Source organism: Acinonyx jubatus, chromosome A1 (genome assembly GCF_027475565.1).
Source record: "Acinonyx jubatus isolate Ajub_Pintada_27869175 chromosome A1, VMU_Ajub_asm_v1.0, whole genome shotgun sequence".
In the NCBI taxonomy this organism is placed as follows: Eukaryota; Metazoa; Chordata; class Mammalia; order Carnivora; family Felidae; genus Acinonyx; species Acinonyx jubatus.
Window position 1 is genome coordinate 96733772 of NC_069380.1, and position 17222 is coordinate 96750993.

The 17222-nt window shown below is 43.3% G+C and overlaps 1 protein-coding gene across 8 annotated transcripts in view; it reads left to right on the top strand.

Moving 5' to 3' along the window:
• The window catches only part of TNFAIP8 (TNF alpha induced protein 8), a 130727-nt gene extending 114574 nt beyond the window's left edge, over window positions 1-16153 (top strand). For all 8 annotated transcript variants that reach the window (XM_015076701.3, XM_053220056.1, XM_015076700.3 and 5 more), the window contains exon 2: window positions 14456-16153. In XM_015076701.3, the coding sequence (XP_014932187.1) occupies window positions 14456-15021 (566 nt within the window). In that variant the 3' untranslated portion in view covers window positions 15022-16153. The remainder of the gene's footprint in view (window positions 1-14455) is intronic.
• The last annotated feature ends 1069 nt before the right edge of the window (window positions 16154-17222 follow it).

Genomic DNA, 17222 nt, shown 5'->3' on the forward strand with positions numbered 1-17222 from the left:
TCTATGAGGAAGGAGTCATCCACACAAAGGCTAGAGAGCATGGAAAGTGAATATAAATTTGTGGAAACTGGGAAGGGTTGTCTCCTTCTCAAGGAGGCAGCCATAATTTACTTCAAGATCATTGTTGCCATGTGGGAATGTGGGCCATTTTAGTCAGATCTTATGATTGTTCAAAGATCAGAAACAGAGGAGCAGAGGAGAAAGGATTTGAAAGAAAGGTAGAAAGTACTTCATAGAGAGCTGAGTGCCAAGCTAGAAGTACCTTGCAATAAGCAGTAATGCTTCTAGAAACTTCTGAGGTTTTGTCAGGGTTTTATCCTAGAATTTCAAAGCTTCTATATATCTTGATACTTGGAATGAGGTGGTTCACCTTCAGGCCCAGTAAATCCCATAACTGTTGGTTTACCATCAGTGGGATTTAGCCTCTAGTACACTGACATGGCTATAAAATGATTCACTAGCTTAACAGTTTAATACAGTTATAGGGGAAAAGTTTTGACAGGAATGTTGGGAAGCTATGCCAAGAGTCATATTTGAGAGATGCCCAAGCTGAGGCCAAGAGGTTACTCCTCCTAAAATACTCAAACAGATGGGTTTGGGACAGTTGCATAGAAGATTCCAGAACATTTGCTGTAGGGATTGAGTTAGCTAAATATGGTCACTTTTCCAAAAAAAGTGGCTGGTTATTCTGTATGTTTTGGCAAAGGACAGAGAAGAAAAGCAGGAGACAGAAAAAGAAAATGCATGTCTTTTATGTAGATAGATTCCTCTCCTTGAAAACAAAAAATATTTTACATCTCCCTGGCAGGGCTGTTTTCGTCCATGGAGTACAAGTCAATTCATTCGTTAAGTGTTAGTATATGAAATTGAATTGATTTCCTGACACATCTTCATGAATTGCTGTAAAAAATATTGATGAGCCCCATGGAGCTCTGTCCATGCCAGCTCAAGGGCACATTTGAAGAATGCACAAGATGAATAGACATACTACCTTAGTTGACAAGGATCATAATCAAGGATGAGAAGATAGGAATTTAACTCTACCACAAGGCGGAAAGGCACATTAAAAGAAGAAGAGATTTATTCTCTGCATTGGATTTGGAGACATTATTCTGCCACTGGATTTGGAAAAGCTTCTTGGTAGAGGTGGTGTTTAAACTGACCTTTTATTGATTGATTGATTGATTGATTGATTGATGTATTTATTTATTTAAGTGTTTATTTCTGAGAAAGAGAGAGAGAGAGAGACAGAGCATGACTGGGGGAGGAGCAGAAAGAGAGGGAGACATAGACTCCAAAGCAGGCTCCAGGCTCTGAGCTGTCAGCACAGAGCCCAACGCGGGGCTGGAACTCACAAACCATGAGATCATGACCTGAGCTCAAAGTTGGATGCTTAATGGACTGAGCCACCCAGGCGCCCCTAAACTGACCTTTTAAAGGATGAGCAGAACTTTTTCAGGCAGGGTTGGAGGGAGAGGGTGAGGGAGGGTAGATGTATAGCTTTTCTTTGTTCTCTGTTGTGTAAGACCTGTGCTCCTTCTGTCCTTTCTGTTTCAAGAAGTTGCTTTGTCCTGGGAAGCAGACACGCTCTAAGAAGTAGGATTCTACAGCTGGCTGAGCAGCATCATGGCGTTTGATAGAAAATTCATAAGCAATGAAAAGTACCTGAAATTCACTTTTCTTACAGAAGGTTGTGTGCTGTAGTCTGAAGCAGGGTACCTCCATTTTGCCACGTCCTCGGATAAGTCATTTGACTTCTGAATCGCGCTCTCTCATCTGGTCGCGTCAGGGTCCAGTAATAAGGACGAAACCAGAACACTTTCATAAACATAAAAATTGTTACTGTGAAAATATCTTGCAAACTGTTGAGCGCTACACAAACGTCAGCTATCATTTTGTTGTCTGATGGTCCTTATTATTCAACCAGGAATAACCTGATGAGACCAGAAAGGGTATGTTGGCTGCTAATGCCAGTTTTAGGGGCTGGCTCAGTAATACAACTGCACTCCTGTGTGCTAGAGTTTAAAATCTGTTACTGGTTTTCTGAGCTCTGTGTGTGTCTACATATTCATCAGGGGTCAGGGCCTCTCGTGGGGTAGAGCTTGAGGGGTAGAAAAGGGTAGAAAATCATGGAGCTGATTCAGAGGATTTTCCTCTATATTCCGGCAGAAGATTGGATTATATCAATAGTGGAAAGGTTTCATGTCCTCAAGAAAATGTGTAAATAAACCCAGCTTAATTGAAAAGTCTCCGAGAGAAACATAACATATCTTAATCCAACATAATTAATAAGGAAGCATTCGTTTAATTGAAAAGAACAGTTCACTAAAGTCAGTTTTGTATAAATGCTTGTAGGACATTTTTATTTCATTTCAAACTGGTATGAGTAATAGAGTTAGGCCCTGTCCAAGTTTTGGTTTAAGTATCATGTAAGAGACACTAACTTTTCTGTTCTCTTGGATACATTATCAAAATTCTTTGAGGCTTTAATGTAATAAGCGCTATTCTTAAAACATTTTTTCTAGGGGCGCCTGGGTGGCTCAGTCAATTAAGCATCTGATTCTTGATTTCGGCTCTGGTCATGATCTCACAGTTTGTGAGTTCGAGCCCCACGTTGGGCTCCATGCTGACAATGCAGAGCCTGCTTGGGATTCTCTCCACCCCACCCCCCAAAGTAAATAAATAAACTTAAAAATTCTTTTTTCTCTGGATTGGGTGTACAAGTTCACATCTGTTTTTTGGCAAAACTTTTTTGAGAGGGAGTTAAATCCACTCATGATCTACTTGGAGTATGCCTTTGTGACCAAAGTCCGTCGGTTTGAACATTTTGAAGTATAACATTCTGGGAGGACATGTTAGTGCTCATACATGCAAACCACATAGGCTGCCTCATAAAATGCAACTTCTTAGACAGTAGTCCCCGGAATTCTGAGTCAGTAGCTAGGGCAGTCTGTACTTCTTTTTTTTTTTTTTTCTTCAATTTTTTTTTAGCGTTTATTTTTGAGAGAGAGACCTCATATGAGCTGGTGAGAGAGAGAGAAAGAGAGGGAGACACAGAACCTGAAGCAGGCTCCAGGCTCCGAGCTGTCAGCACAGAGCCTGATGCAGGGCGTGGACTCACAAACCGTGAGATCGTGACCTGAGTCTAAGTCAGACACTCAACCGACTGAGCCACCCAGGCGCCCCATGGCAGCTGGTACTTCTAAGAGGCCTCCAGATTCTTCTGATGCAAGCGGCCTGTGTCACAGTGCTGCCTCAGATACCTATGGTATGCATCTTCTCCCTGCCAGGGCCCTCTTGAAAACAGAACAATTTGGAGTGGTGAGTTTTTCTGGCTTTGACAACACGCGTGTTATACATAGCTTGTGTCTTAAGTTTTTCTAAAATGTCTAGGGCCTACACCTATCTTTGGGCTTCTGACATGTAGGTGTGCTGCTGGGCAGACTTGTTCATCCCCTTCCCAGAAGGGTGGGAGTTCTATAGATCAGCTCTGGAATATGGTCATGTTTATTTCTGTAAGGCAGAATCTGTTTTTCCTTCCAGGTCAATATTTTGGGTCAGCCTTCTTTTGTGATGCCTTTCACAAACCTAGCGTCCCTGCATCATGCCACCCAGCAAAATTAATGTCCCCTCTGCTCCTGTTGCATGCCTACACGCTCCGATTGGAGAACTGATCATGGTGCATTGTGGCCCCCCACCCCCGCTCCATGTGCGTGCCTGCGGAGAAGGGAGCATGTTATTTATCACTGAAACCACAGTATCTGATATATTATAAACACTCACCAGAAGTTTTGTGGAATGATTCAGGTCTTTGGGTTGATCTTCTCACTTTTTATGGCTCATTCTCATTATATCCTCATAAAAACCTTAGGGGTCCTCATTTGCAAATGGGGAAATGGAGGCATAGAGAGGTGAAGTAATTTGCCCCAGGGACGTGGCACTCAGTGGCAGAGCCAGACTTCTGACCCAGACAGTATGACTCTGGAGTCCGTGCTCCCATTGTCTGGTTTTGCCTGACTGCCTGTCTTGCCCTGTGCTATTTGCACAAGACCATTGTGAATCCATTCCAGAGGGATAACCAGACTCCAAGTCAATTTCGTAGCCAGTAATTTTCAGTGACCTTATCCTACAAATTTGTTAGTGGGTCCTTGGTATAATTAATTTGGAAAATTTGAGTAGATAAAGTGTTCCTTGACTGCACGCATCCTCCAGACTTTAATATTATTACCACTCTGCACATCCCAAAGGATATCTTAGTATATATACAATGTTTCCCAAACTTAACCAGAAAGAACTTTGTTCCCTGTAAGACATTTTTAAATGTTTGTTTATTTTTCAGAGAGAGAGAGCAAGCAATCGTGGAAGGGGCAGAGAGAGAGAGAGAGAGAGAGAGAGAGAGACAGAATCTGAAGCAGGCTCCAGGCTCTGAGCTGTCAGCACAGAGCCCGACACAGGGCTGGAACCCACAGACCTCGATAAATCATGACCTGAGCCTAAGTGGGAGGATTAATAGACTGAGCCGCCAGGCGCCCCAGCCCTTTCTTATTTAGTCTGGAGTGTCTTTGGTGCTTAAGTGCTTGGGTAGTCTTCAGTGACCACTTACACTTCCCTGGGATAGTCCCAGATCTCTTGTCGTGGTGTAATTACCGATAGTGCTCTTTTCACAGGTATTTCATGTGGATGATAAACTGTGATTGCCCTACTCATGACATTTGTTCCCATTAAATAAAGTCCTATGTTTCACACTCACTACCTTCTCATCCCTCCCTGCAGGATTCTTAGTGCTATTGCCTGTTTAGGAAGAAGCAAAGGTAACAGCCATGTGCCTCTAGCATCTCACCATTGTGTATCAGCGTCTTACACGGAACTGTGGACACTTACACAGTTTGTCTGCCCTCACTCAAAAGTTGTATTCCTTGGGGTGCCTGGGTGGTTCAGTCTGTTAAGTGTCCAACTTCAGCTCAGGTCTTGATCTCACGGTTCATGAGTTCAAGCCCTGCATGGGGTTCTGTGCTGACAGCTCAGAGCCTGGGGCCTGCTTCGGATTCTGTGTCTTCTCCCCGCCCCCCACCCCCCCCCGCCCCCCACCCCCCCCCCCGCCCCTCTCTCTCTCTCTCACCAGCTCATGCTCTGTCTCTGTCTCTTTCTCTCTGTCTCTCAAAAATAAATAAAAACATTAAAAAAAATTTTAAGTTGCATTTCATAAGCATTGCATGCCTGTAAGATTTCTTCACACTACACAGTATCTATTCATGTATCTGCTTATCTATGCAGGGAAAAAAACCAACTCTGAAAGGATACCAGAAATCTAAGAACACTTGTTGCCTCTGGGAATCAGGAGTTGGGGGTCTGGACTGTGCTGTGGGTGGCGAAACAGAGAGAGACTTTTCACTTAATATATTTAAATTCTGGCTTTTGAACAATGTAAGCATTTCTTTGTTTTATACAATTATATTTTAGAATGTGTAAAAACTGCTCAGGATTTTCCCTGAAACTACAAGCTATTTCAAGCCCAACTGGGTTGATCTCCTTTATATGGAATTTTATTTCCTTCCCCCAAGGAGAACTGGTCTTGTGCTTTTGTTTTCTTTCCTTTCCTGTCCACTCCTTTCCTTTCCTTTCCTTTCCTTTCCTTTCCTTTCCTTTCCTTTCCTTTCCCTTTACTTAGCTAAATATATTAGGTCTTCCTATACCTTCAAGAAGTCTCTTTAAAAAAAAAAATGTTTTTTTAATGTTTATGTATTTTTGAGAGACAGAGAGACAGAGCACAAGTGAGGGAGGGGCAGAGATAGGGAGACACAGAATCCGAAGCAGGCTCCAGGCTCTGAGCGGTCAGCACAGAGCCTGATGTGGGACTTGAACTCACGAACAGCGAGATCATGACCTCAGCCGAAGTCGGATGCTCAGACAACTGAGCCACCCAGGTGCCCCAAGAAGTCTCTTTTTCAAAGCTCTTGTAGGGGTGCCCTGGGTGACTCAGGTCATGATCTCACACTTCACGAGTTCAAGCCCCACATCAGGCTCTCTGCTGTCAGTGTGAAGCGGCTTCGGATCCTCTGTCTCCCTCTCTCTCTGTTCCTCTTCTGCTTGCACGTGTTCTGTCTCTCAAAACTAAATAAACATTAAGAAAAACAAAATCTCATTTGGTGTAATGTAATTCTTGAGAGAATAGCCTAGAGTCGGGCATATCTGGGTTCAAGCTCATCTCTTCCACTTACTAACCGTATGGCCTTGAGAAAGTAACTTAATTTCTCTGGACCTCAGTTACTTTATCTGTAAAATGGGGGCAATAACAACCTCTCTCTGCAAATCGTTCTGAAGCTTCAATGGGACAAGGCAGATTTTGGGCAGTTCTGGGGATCGTGGAGTAAATGCTCCAAAAAATGCTGGCTAGCCAGTGGGTTCTCATGATCGTAAACCTCTCACTCTGACTTTGGGTAGCCACAAGATTCATTCTATTCTTGTATCTTCTGTACTAATATTTACAATACTGACATTCTTTGGGATCTACTTCATATAAATATCACCAGACTTTCTTCCAATCCTGGTACTGGTGATCCTTGGCCAGTTGATGCCCTGCAGAAAGCAGTCAAGGCATCACATGACTCCTGCAGCAAATTCATCTCTGCAGAGGGGCAGAGATGAAGTCTAATATGAAGTTAAAGGGGTTGAGACTCAGGAAATTACATTTTCAATTTTAAAATCATCATAAAACTAAGCCGTAGGAATAAAAGACACAGAGTGGATCCGAAAGTCATGATGAAGGGGTTCCAGAATTAAAGCAAGAAAAATAGCCCAAAATCACACAGGGAAAGGCTTCAGAGTGTTTTCTTCAGGACGTAATTTCTTTTGCCTACAAATTTGGAAAATAGGGAACATAGGGAGATACGAGTAGAAAGAACACAGTGTGCGTAAACATTGGGTTCGAATCCCTGCTCCTCCATTTCAAGTGATATGAAGTATAAGGGGACAAGGCTCTGTATTCATTTGTGATCATGAGCCTGGCATGCTGGTGGGTGTTTTCAAATTCGTAACTCATTAAATCTCACTCAAGCCACGCTACCTTGAAATGATGTCCCACTTAGCAGATGAGAAAACTGAGGTTCGAGGAATTAAATGACACTCAAGTTTACAACCCAAGACTCTTGACCTTGAGCCTTCTGTCTCCTTCGATGCTGCCCTGCCTTTGGGTGTCAGGTTGTCTGGGAGGCTTCACGAGCTCCCAGTGAGATACTGTGACTCTCTGGGGTAATCTTTTTGGCTGTTACGGGTTTTCACTTTGGCTTTATATTTGGTCCATTTCCTCTGCCTCTGTTCCCTGTTGCACAACTTTGCGAGGGTGTTGACGCCGTTTCTCCTCTTGTTTCTTTGTGGTAGCCTTCACTTCTGTTCTCCACTGACCAGTTTTTTTCTGGACAGAACACCCTGGCACTATCTATCAAAGTCCTTACTAACAAGAGATTTAACACCTTAAAAAAAAGAGAAATTCCCTGATAAAGTTTTAATATTTGTTAGATTTTTTTTTTAAATGTCATCATAGCAAAGAAAATGTGAGTCGTTATTAACTGAGGTCTCTGAAGTCCCTGTTTTCACACATTCATCTGGTATTTTGCATTTCTCAGCTACATATTTCTTCCAGAAGGAGTTGATTAATTTTGACCAAATGTGATTCAGTATTCGAAAGCAACAGAATGCACTCGGAGTTTATTTAGATTGTTGAACCTATGGGGAAGGCTGTTCTGTGCCAGGCATTGTGGAAGATACTGCCATGGGGTCTATGTCCATTAATTTTGTAACAATCCCAAGAAGCGGGCGTCATGATTCTTCTCTTGTGGGTGGGGAAACTGAGTCTCAGCTGTATCCCTGAGCAGTAGGGCAGTTCTGGAACCATTATTATAGAATATTTGAACTTTTATAAGTACACTCTTCTTTTCAAGGCCCCTGACAGAATAATTTGCCACAGGAAATGTATAGTAATTCTCTCTAGTATGCTAGAGGTTTACGCTGCCATTTTTCTGTTTTAAGTGGTTTTGATGCAAAAATTCTAATATGTATTGAAGGTTTTCTTTAAGATGGTAAAATCCTGGGGCACCTGGGTGGCTCAGTCGTTAAGTGTCCGACTTTGGCTCAGGTCATGATCTCACAGTTTGTGAGTTCGAGTCCCGCATCAGGCTCTGTGCTGACAGCTCAGAGCCTGGAGCCTGCTTTGGATTCTGTGTCTCCCTCTCTCTCTCTGCCCCTCACCTGCTTGCTCACTCGCTCTTGCTCTCTCTCTTTCTCAAAAATAAAATAAAACAACAACAACAAAAAAAGAAGGTAAACTCCTGACTCTCCAACAAATACAAAATGGGCACGCCAAAGATTTTACAGAGCTCGCTAATGAATGAGGAACCAGTAAGCCCTTATGATTGGTTCAGGAGAATCCCCAGGACAACACAGGCAAACAAGAAAATGAATTATCAGTTGTGCCTCCTCTTGACAAAATGTATTTGTATGTCTATGGACAAGAGTCATTTACAGTACTACCCGTCTTCTACAACTTACGGAGTTGTAAAGTATCTGAGTGCAGAACGAAAAAAGGAATCTGGGACAGGGTGCTTTATGGTTGCTGGCTCTCCACTGAAAAGCCACCCAGTGTTGTTTTTGCTTTTTGTTTTTTCCCTTTTTTGGCTCATTTTCCCTTGCATTTGTCTTCTTTATCATGTTACCTTTTAATTTTTTTTTTAATGTTTATTTATTTGAGGGGGGGTGAGTGGCAGAGAGAGACAGGGACAGAGAATCCCAAGTGGGCTGTGTGCTGACAGCAGAGAGCCCCATGCGGGACTGGAACCCACGCACCGTGAGATCATGACCTGAGTTGAAGTCGGACACTTAACTGACTGAGCCACCCAGGCACCCTCACTTTTAAAGTGACCATGTACTCTTTTGAAAGTGGTAGGAGACCCAGAGTAAATGAGTTAGCCTGTCTGCGTGATGGTGCATACTCTTGGTGTTTAGCCCCTTGGAGTCAGGAAGATGCATAGATACCAGAATTTGCGGTTCGATTCGGGTGAAGGACCCTAGATGTACTGATTCGTGTCAGGGCCTCTGTCTGTGTGACCGAAAGCTGACGTGCCGGTTAAGGTGCCTGGCGCTTGACCCTTTCTCTCTGGGCAATGTTGCCTCGAGTTTACAGTCATGGTCCCTCCACAGGGGCAGCCCCTTCTGAGAGTGGGAATCTTGGTGGCTTCTGCTGCCTGGGACCCTCTCCCCCCCCCACCCTGCACCCCACCATTTCCCCAACCCTGCCCTTTCTTTTCTTTCTTTCTGTTTCCCCCTTTGGGATTTTTTGAGTGCAGAGGCTGGTGTCACAGATACCTCACCAACCATTCCAGTCATTCCTTGATTGTTCCCCAGAGCGCTCCCAGATCCCAGCGGAGGGAGGTCAACTCTTAGCCTGTTGACTTCTTGTGACACTGTGTACCACTTATTGTGGCCACTTCCCTATCCCAGTGCTTTTTACTAAGTCCCATTTAGACTTGGAGTTATTCAGGTGCAAGAGAGCTAAGGTTTTATATATTTGTTTAAAGAACTTTTATTAACAGCCCACAACAGCCAGACATGCTCTCTAAATTGTTTTCTTTTCCATCTTTCCTAAGACTGGGCCCACAGGATCGCATTTTAACTAGGCGGGAATTAGAAATGGCATACATGTACATCTGTAGTCACTGCTTAAAAGTTCCAAGTATAACAAATTGGATAGGTGAAGAAATTATTTATTTGCTAGTGAGGTTGTAAAGTTAGCTGGGCGCTTTACTGTGTTAGCAATTTCTCAGTTGGAATAATGTTATGGGGAACTTTTGTTAATTTCAGAAAACTATGGGTTTTCATTAGTTAAATTTTATGAAAAGTTTTGTTTTTATTTTTGCCTTTCAAGCACTTTTTTCTCCTTCCCTAGAGGGGTCAGTATATTTTTACCATCAATGTTTATCTCCAAATTTTTAACTGTTGATGCTAAAACCAGGATTCCCTGAATATCAGTTTTGCTTTACAGCAAACATTGCTGAAATGGGTGATGTTGTTAAACCAAGAAAGGAAATACAGCGATATAGAGGAAGGGCAGAAAGAGAAGTAGGTATAAAATAACATTTACACCCCTTACTATGCAACAGTCTTAATAGTGTCAGTCCTTTGTATGTTTTTGGTATATGGCATTGCTTTTCTTTTTCTTTTTTTACATTTATTTATTTTGAGAAAGAGAGTGGAGGAGGGGTAGAGAGGGGGGTCCAGGATCCAAACTGGGCTGTGTGCTGACAGCAGAGAGCCCGATACGGGGCTTGACCCCACACACTGAGATCTTGACCTGAGCCAAAGTTGGATGCTCAACCGACTGAGCCACCCAGTCCCCTATTCTTTTTCTTTTTCTTTTTCTTTTTTTTTTTTAAGTTTGTTTATTCATTTTGAAAGAGAAACAGAGAGAGCAAGTGGGGAAGGGACAGAGAGAGAGGGAGAGAGAGAATCCCAAGCAGACTGCATGCTATCAGAGCAGAGCCCGATGCGGGGCTTGATCCCATGAAGCATGATATGACCTCAGCTGAAACCAAGAGTCAGACGCTTAACTGACTGAGCCACCCAGGTGCCCCAAGGCATCATTTTTCATTAGACGAAGATGTACACGTATATTTTCAAACACAGCCGAATTCATCTTGATAAAACATTGAAACCATATTTTCAGCGCCTTCTCCTGTGAGAACACCTCCTTTCACCTCTTAGCTGCTTCCCAGGACGTACCTTTGGTCCATCCCTCTGTTACCCATTTAAACATAGATCCCTTCAGAGGAAGAAGTGGCCCTGTGTCTAATCTTCCTCAGTAGCCAGATGTAGCAGATGCAAGTGAGAACCATTGCCTTGGCTTTTATGCTAAATATTTGTTTGATTGTCCTGCGGTATTTTCTCATTCTGCACAGCAGATCTGTTCTCTTTTAAAGAGTGATTGATGGCGGTAAGAGAAACCACACTCTTGAGTGCAAGAGAAGAAAACCACCTGGTGAGCTAGGTAAAATAAATACCTGTTTTGTTCTAGCTTCTAAAACAAACAACCCTTCACATATGTATTTAAAACTCTCGTTTTACAGGCCACCCTGTTTTCATAGGGAAGTATCTCAGTGGAGTGAAGGGAGGGAGGGCAAATCGGCTTCTGTTTCTACGAGAAGCTCCATACACCAGGCACCCGTGTATATGCGTGTATCACCTTATCTCTCAAAGAGCTTGGGTTCTAGGGAGGAGAGAGGCAGACAATCACAATGTAGGCAAATGAGGAGGATTTCAGAAACAAGGGAGTGTGATGGTCAGCAAAGACTTGAGGTCAGCATCTGTTCCTAATTCCCATTTTCAAAAGCTCTGACTGCTGCATGAGAAGAGGTTGGAAAGGGGTTTGGACGAGCCTGGTGTCCGTGGAGATGGAGGCAAGTGGGGGAAGGCAGAGTGGGAAGCTGTTGGTAACGGACTGGGCGAGAGAGAGGATGGTATGGCGCACGACAGCCAGACCACCGACTTGAGCAAAGGGATGCAAGTGATGCTTTTTGTGAAGATAGAAAAGAATGAAGGAGGAACACTTTGGGGCCAGCCAGGGAATCGAGGATTCGGTTTTAGACGTGGTGCATTTGAAATGGCTGCAAAACAGCCCAGAGAAAGGAAAGCCCTGAATGCATTTGCAAAATGAGTCCGGGAACGAGGTCAGAGTGAGTTATAAGTGTGGGAGTTGCTGGCACCTGGGTGGTATCTGAAGCCACAGGAGTGGATGAGATCACACTGGGCTGAGGGTAGAGCAAAAGAAAAAACGTGGTCCAGGACTAGCTCTGAGATATCCCAGGGCTTGAAGGAGCTCCTAGAGGATGTGAAACTGACAAATAAGCCTGAGCAGGAATGGCTAAAGGCAATTAATTTGCAAGGGGGTAAAAAATCCTACTTCATGATCACAGACCACACAACCCTGGCCAGCGGCTCTCAGCCACAACCCCCAGTTGGCTCCAAAGAAGCCTTCACTAATGCTAGAAGGGAAATCCACTGTGTGCCTGTCTGCCCTGCACGGGACGGGGGAAAACGAGCTTCAGCCTCCCTTTAAGAGAGGACTGAGCTGGCTATAACCCAAAGAATAAAATGAAAGTAGGAAGTGGCTGCTGTGTTTCTAGAACAGGGCTTGCAGTTCCTCTGGGGCAACTAGGAAAGCCTCAGAACACAGCTTTGCTGTCTCGGTTGAGACTTTGTTACCAAAGTAACAAATGGGGAGCGATTTTGCTCTGCTGGCAGTGACCTTGCTTTTCACACTTTCTCTTGTGGGAGGTTCAAGTGCTACATCACAGAGTTTTGCTCTTTATGTTTGACATCAAATGGCACATTTACATTTAATAAGCAAAGTAGCTCAGAGGAGGTGCAAACTTCTAAGTCCAGTCTTGGAGAAAGGGGGGCGCAGAGGATTTTCACTCCTCTCTCCCTGGTTCCAGTGATTGAGTCATATACAATGTTTCCATCAAATATACATTGCAGTAAATCCCACAGAGGTAGCCTGGGTCACATCCTGAAGATTAAACACAAAATAACCTTTCTACTTCACATAAAATAAGTTTCTGAAATCCTGTTATTTGCTATGGATCTGAAGTTTGGGGGCTATCCCTTCCTGTATAAATCAGGTTTATTTGTTGAAGGTCCATACCATAAAGTCTGTCATGGAAAGTGGTCGCTGGTCTTATTGTGGTAATATTAACTACATGTGTGGCATTTATTTCAATGCAAATTATTTAGTGTAGATTAACTCGTACACTCTTTTGCAAGCCTTTAGGAGTAGAACTGGGCTTAATTGATGAGAATATAACACAACTTGGAAACCTTCACGTACTGGCTGTTTCGCATGCTTTTTCACTTTCCTTTTCTTTCTCAATATATATTACACTTCTTCTTCCACAGTTTCAGATCATGTTTCAGACGTTTAAATATCGACATTGGTGAAGGCACTGCTTCTCGTTCAGTGAAGGCTTTCTTTCAGGACTTATGGCCCTGTATATTTATAAGAGACGTTCTGGTGATTAGGAACCACTTCATGCCGCCTAGAATATATCCCAGAGCTGGCCCAAATGTCACATCTAACGTGGCAGTGCCATACTGAGAGAGACACTCTTCTTATATACCCTTCCAGCCTGGATTAGGGAGTGGCCGCCTTTTTGCTTTCTGCCCTTAGCCTGTCCACACTAGAAATAATTGTGTATCACTGATGCCCTGACTATTTAGGTGAAAGACTAAACTTGGTTTGGGGAGTAAACATGTACTGAGCATTTTCACTGACCGGCTGTAAACTGGGAGCATAATACAGTGTTTCATTAATAGTTAATATGCACAACTATTGTTATATGTATCTTACACCCCTGTCAAATTCAGTTATGGTCATTTCAAAAGCAAACTCTAAGCATCAGCTTTTTCAAAGCTCCATGTTTTTCATGGAGCCCATTTCATTAGCTCATAAAAGTGTAGTTATTTCTGCATAATGTATAAACGATGTGTGAACGTTTAAAGGGAACGAACAATGGCCGATCATCAGAAACAGCAAGTGACAATGAGCCCTCCAAGGAATATTCTTTTCTAAGACTCAACGCCTGGGAGTTGAAACTCTGGGCCCTTAGGATCACCAAACTGGTAGGGGTGGGCCAGCATCTCAGGAAATTTGACTTTTTGCAGCTGAAGTTGAAAACAGGGCTCTCCTTTTGATTTGCTTCCACGAATTTGCTACTTTCCTCAGTGTGGCTTTGCTCTTTATCCTTCTTACGTGTAAAGGGGGCTCTTTAAACTGTTCTTGGCGAGGGGCGCCTGGGTGGCTCAGTCGGTTAAGCGGGCGACTTCGACTCAGGTCATGATCTTGCGGTTCGTGACTTCGGGCCCCGTGTCGGGCTCTGTGCTGACGGCTCGGAGCCTGGAGCCTGCTTCGGATTCTGGGTCTCCCTCTCTCCCTGTTCCTCCCCCGCTTGCACTCTGTCTCTCTCACAAAAATAAATAAAGATTAAAAAAAAAAATTAATTGTTCTTGGTGACTGGTGCCCAGAGGACAGTTGTGGGGTTGATTTTATATTTTGGGGGGGTTTCTTATAAAATTAAATTGGGGGAAAATTGTGTAAAAACTGACTGCTTCATGAGACGTACCGTTTTTATAATCAGAAAAAGTTATCTTTGGAAAGGTTGCCCCCTTCAACTGCTAAACCAAGTAGTGAGTGTATAGCCGAAGGCATAAAACACTTGAGTTGCAAGAGACCTTAAAGATTATGCACGGCAACCCGTTCATTTCATGAGGACCTAACGCCCAGAAGCGTAGTAAGATCTTTCGTTCTTTTCTGAACGGAAACAAATGTCAGCGGATGGGAGACAACTACACCATGGGCAAATGAGAAGGAAAATAGTCCTTAATATCTGTGTTTTAATTTGCTTCCTTTCAGTGGCCACAGATGTCTTCAATTCCAAAAACCTGGCCGTGCAGGCGCAAAAGAAGATCTTGGGGAAAATGGTGTCCAAATCCATTGCCACCACCCTCATCGACGACACGAGCAGCGAAGTCCTGGATGAGCTCTACCGAGTGACCAAAGAGTACACCCAGAACAAGAAAGAGGCGGAGAAAATCATCAAGAACCTCATCAAAACAGTCATCAAGCTGGCCATTCTCTACAGGAACAACCAGTTTAATCAAGATGAGCTGGCGCTGATGGAGAAATTTAAGAAGAAGGTTCACCAGCTCGCCATGACCGTGGTCAGCTTCCATCAGGTGGAGTACACCTTTGACCGCAACGTGTTGTCCCGGCTGCTGAATGAATGCAGAGAGCTGCTGCACCAGATCATCCAGCGTCACCTCACGGCCAAGTCACACGGACGGGTTAATAACGTCTTCGACCATTTCTCAGATTGCGATTTTTTAGCTGCCTTATATAACCCCTTTGGAAATTTCAAGCCCCACCTACAAAAACTCTGTGACGGCGTGAACAAAATGCTGGATGAGGAGAACATTTGAGCGTGTGAGCAAAGACTGACTGCTCGTGATTTATTTGAAAATGGAGCACTGTTGATGTATGAAGGAAAAAAGAATTTTTTTTTTTTTTTTTTTTTTTAAGATTACACATGGTTCAGAAAGACATTGGCCAATCCGGTTGGTAGACGTCAGTGGTAATGTCTTATGTGGCTTGTTTTATTGAAAGAAAAGCATAGTGCCAAAAAGTCTGGTGAAAGGCTCCCGAATGGTTGACAGATCATGGGAAAAGTGGATGATGCAAATATAGAGTCATACAAAGATGAATATGTATGGCTCTGAACCTCAAGACACCTATTTTAGAGCAGTTAATAGCACATTGGATATTCCTGACGTGTACAGAGTTATGTATTTTGATTCACTATTATTCCTTACTATGTGTATGTACCTCTGTTAAGAAGCCGAGGTCTTTCTCTCGCTCTCATTGTTCCTTTTGAAACAATTGCATTTGCGAGTTTACCTTTGGTTAAACATTCTTGCATTAAAGATTGTGTCACTGACCTTCAAGAATTAAGTCTTCATGGAGAATTAAGACACTCAAGAATTAAGGCGGTCAAACGGAACCCTCAGAAAAATTGAAAAACGGCTTCTCTGAAGTCAGTATTGTAGGAACCAACTGTATGTGACATCACGAATAATGTTTCTGGAGTTGAAACGCTTCTGGAGTTGAGTCCTGTTTTTTAGTACCAACAGTGCTACATCCAAAACGTGGTAATTCTTGAAAATGTGCTGGTGGCATCTCTACCCATTTTCGATGTGAGAGTCACAGAGGAAAATCTAGGTGGTTCTTGTAAAAGTTAAGTGGTATTAAGACAGTTACTACAATCTTTATTGTAGAGAGGAGCCCGTCAAAATAATGTAGGGGGATAAGGGCCAAAAAGGAGGAAAGCATATTGCTGTAGCATGTGAGAATGGAAATAAAAGGCATTTCAATGTTTAATAAGGTTTGATAGGTAAATAAAGAATGTCACTTTTTTATTTAACTATAAGGTTTTTGCTACTTTGTTATGTGCTATTTTGATGAGTAAACCAAAGAATATGTGCATTCTAAGCAGTTTGTGTGTTGTTTGTATATAATTTTGTGTGTGAATGATAAAGTAAGCATCTTACTTAAAAATTTTTTTTTAAGTTTATTTATTTTTGGGAGAGAGAGAGCAAAGCAGAGGAGGGGCAGAGAGAGAGGAAGACACAGAATCTGAAGCCGGCTCCAGGCTCTGAGCTGTCAGCACAGAGCCTGAGATAGGGCTTGAACCTATGAACTGTGAGATCATGATCTGAGGCAAAGGCAGGGACTTAACCGACTGAGCCACCCAGGCACCCCAGCATCTTCTTATTTTATAAAAAAGAAATGGAAACCTACTGGCCAACTATCAGGAAATAACAGACTTAAGTACCAGTCCTAAATATTTGCATCATCACTGTGTCTGTGATTGAGTGTACTCTTTTGCCTTGAATTTGCCTGCCTCCCAGAACAGTGACATTAAAATAGTAGTTCACCGGGAAAGGTCCCACAACTTAAAAATTCCAGAGGTTGAGATCTGCTTGAACCCACTCCAGCCTGAAGGAGGAGGGCCATTTCCCTGAGTCCCTCGTGTGCTTGTCCAAGACCGGCAGCAGAGGCAATGTGTCTCCTTGTTTGATATTAAATCCTTGACACCAAGATTAGAACTGAAATGACCGTTCCCACATCGCCAAGCGGGTAGGTGATTTTGAGATGTTATAGCAATAGCATAGCGACTGCAGAAATGACCCCTTCCGCTTCATAACCTGCTAAATTGCATGGAAGTTTCGTTCAGCAGACTTCCATGGCCTTCCTCACGCGATCTTACTTCTGGCCTCTGCTTTCCTTACACGGGAAGGGAGTGTGGTCTTCAAGAGCTCCTGATTTAGTGCTTCTCTGTTCTCTACCAGTTCTTCCTCAGCAGAGGCATGCAAAATGGAATGGCTTGGCCATTGTAGGCTATTTCTTGCTCATCTCTAGCTGTGGACAGGACCCACCAGAGAGAGGATAAGGATACATTTAGATCCGTCTGGGCACATTTTGGATCATAAAATTGTGCCTGGAGGCCAGTCATCAAATGTGCTTGAGGGAGGGAGCGAGCAACCCTTCATCTCACACAGAAGGCAGCGAGGACTCTCCAGAAGGAGGGAGTCCTGTTCGCTGCCATTTCAGTATCATGTTCTGG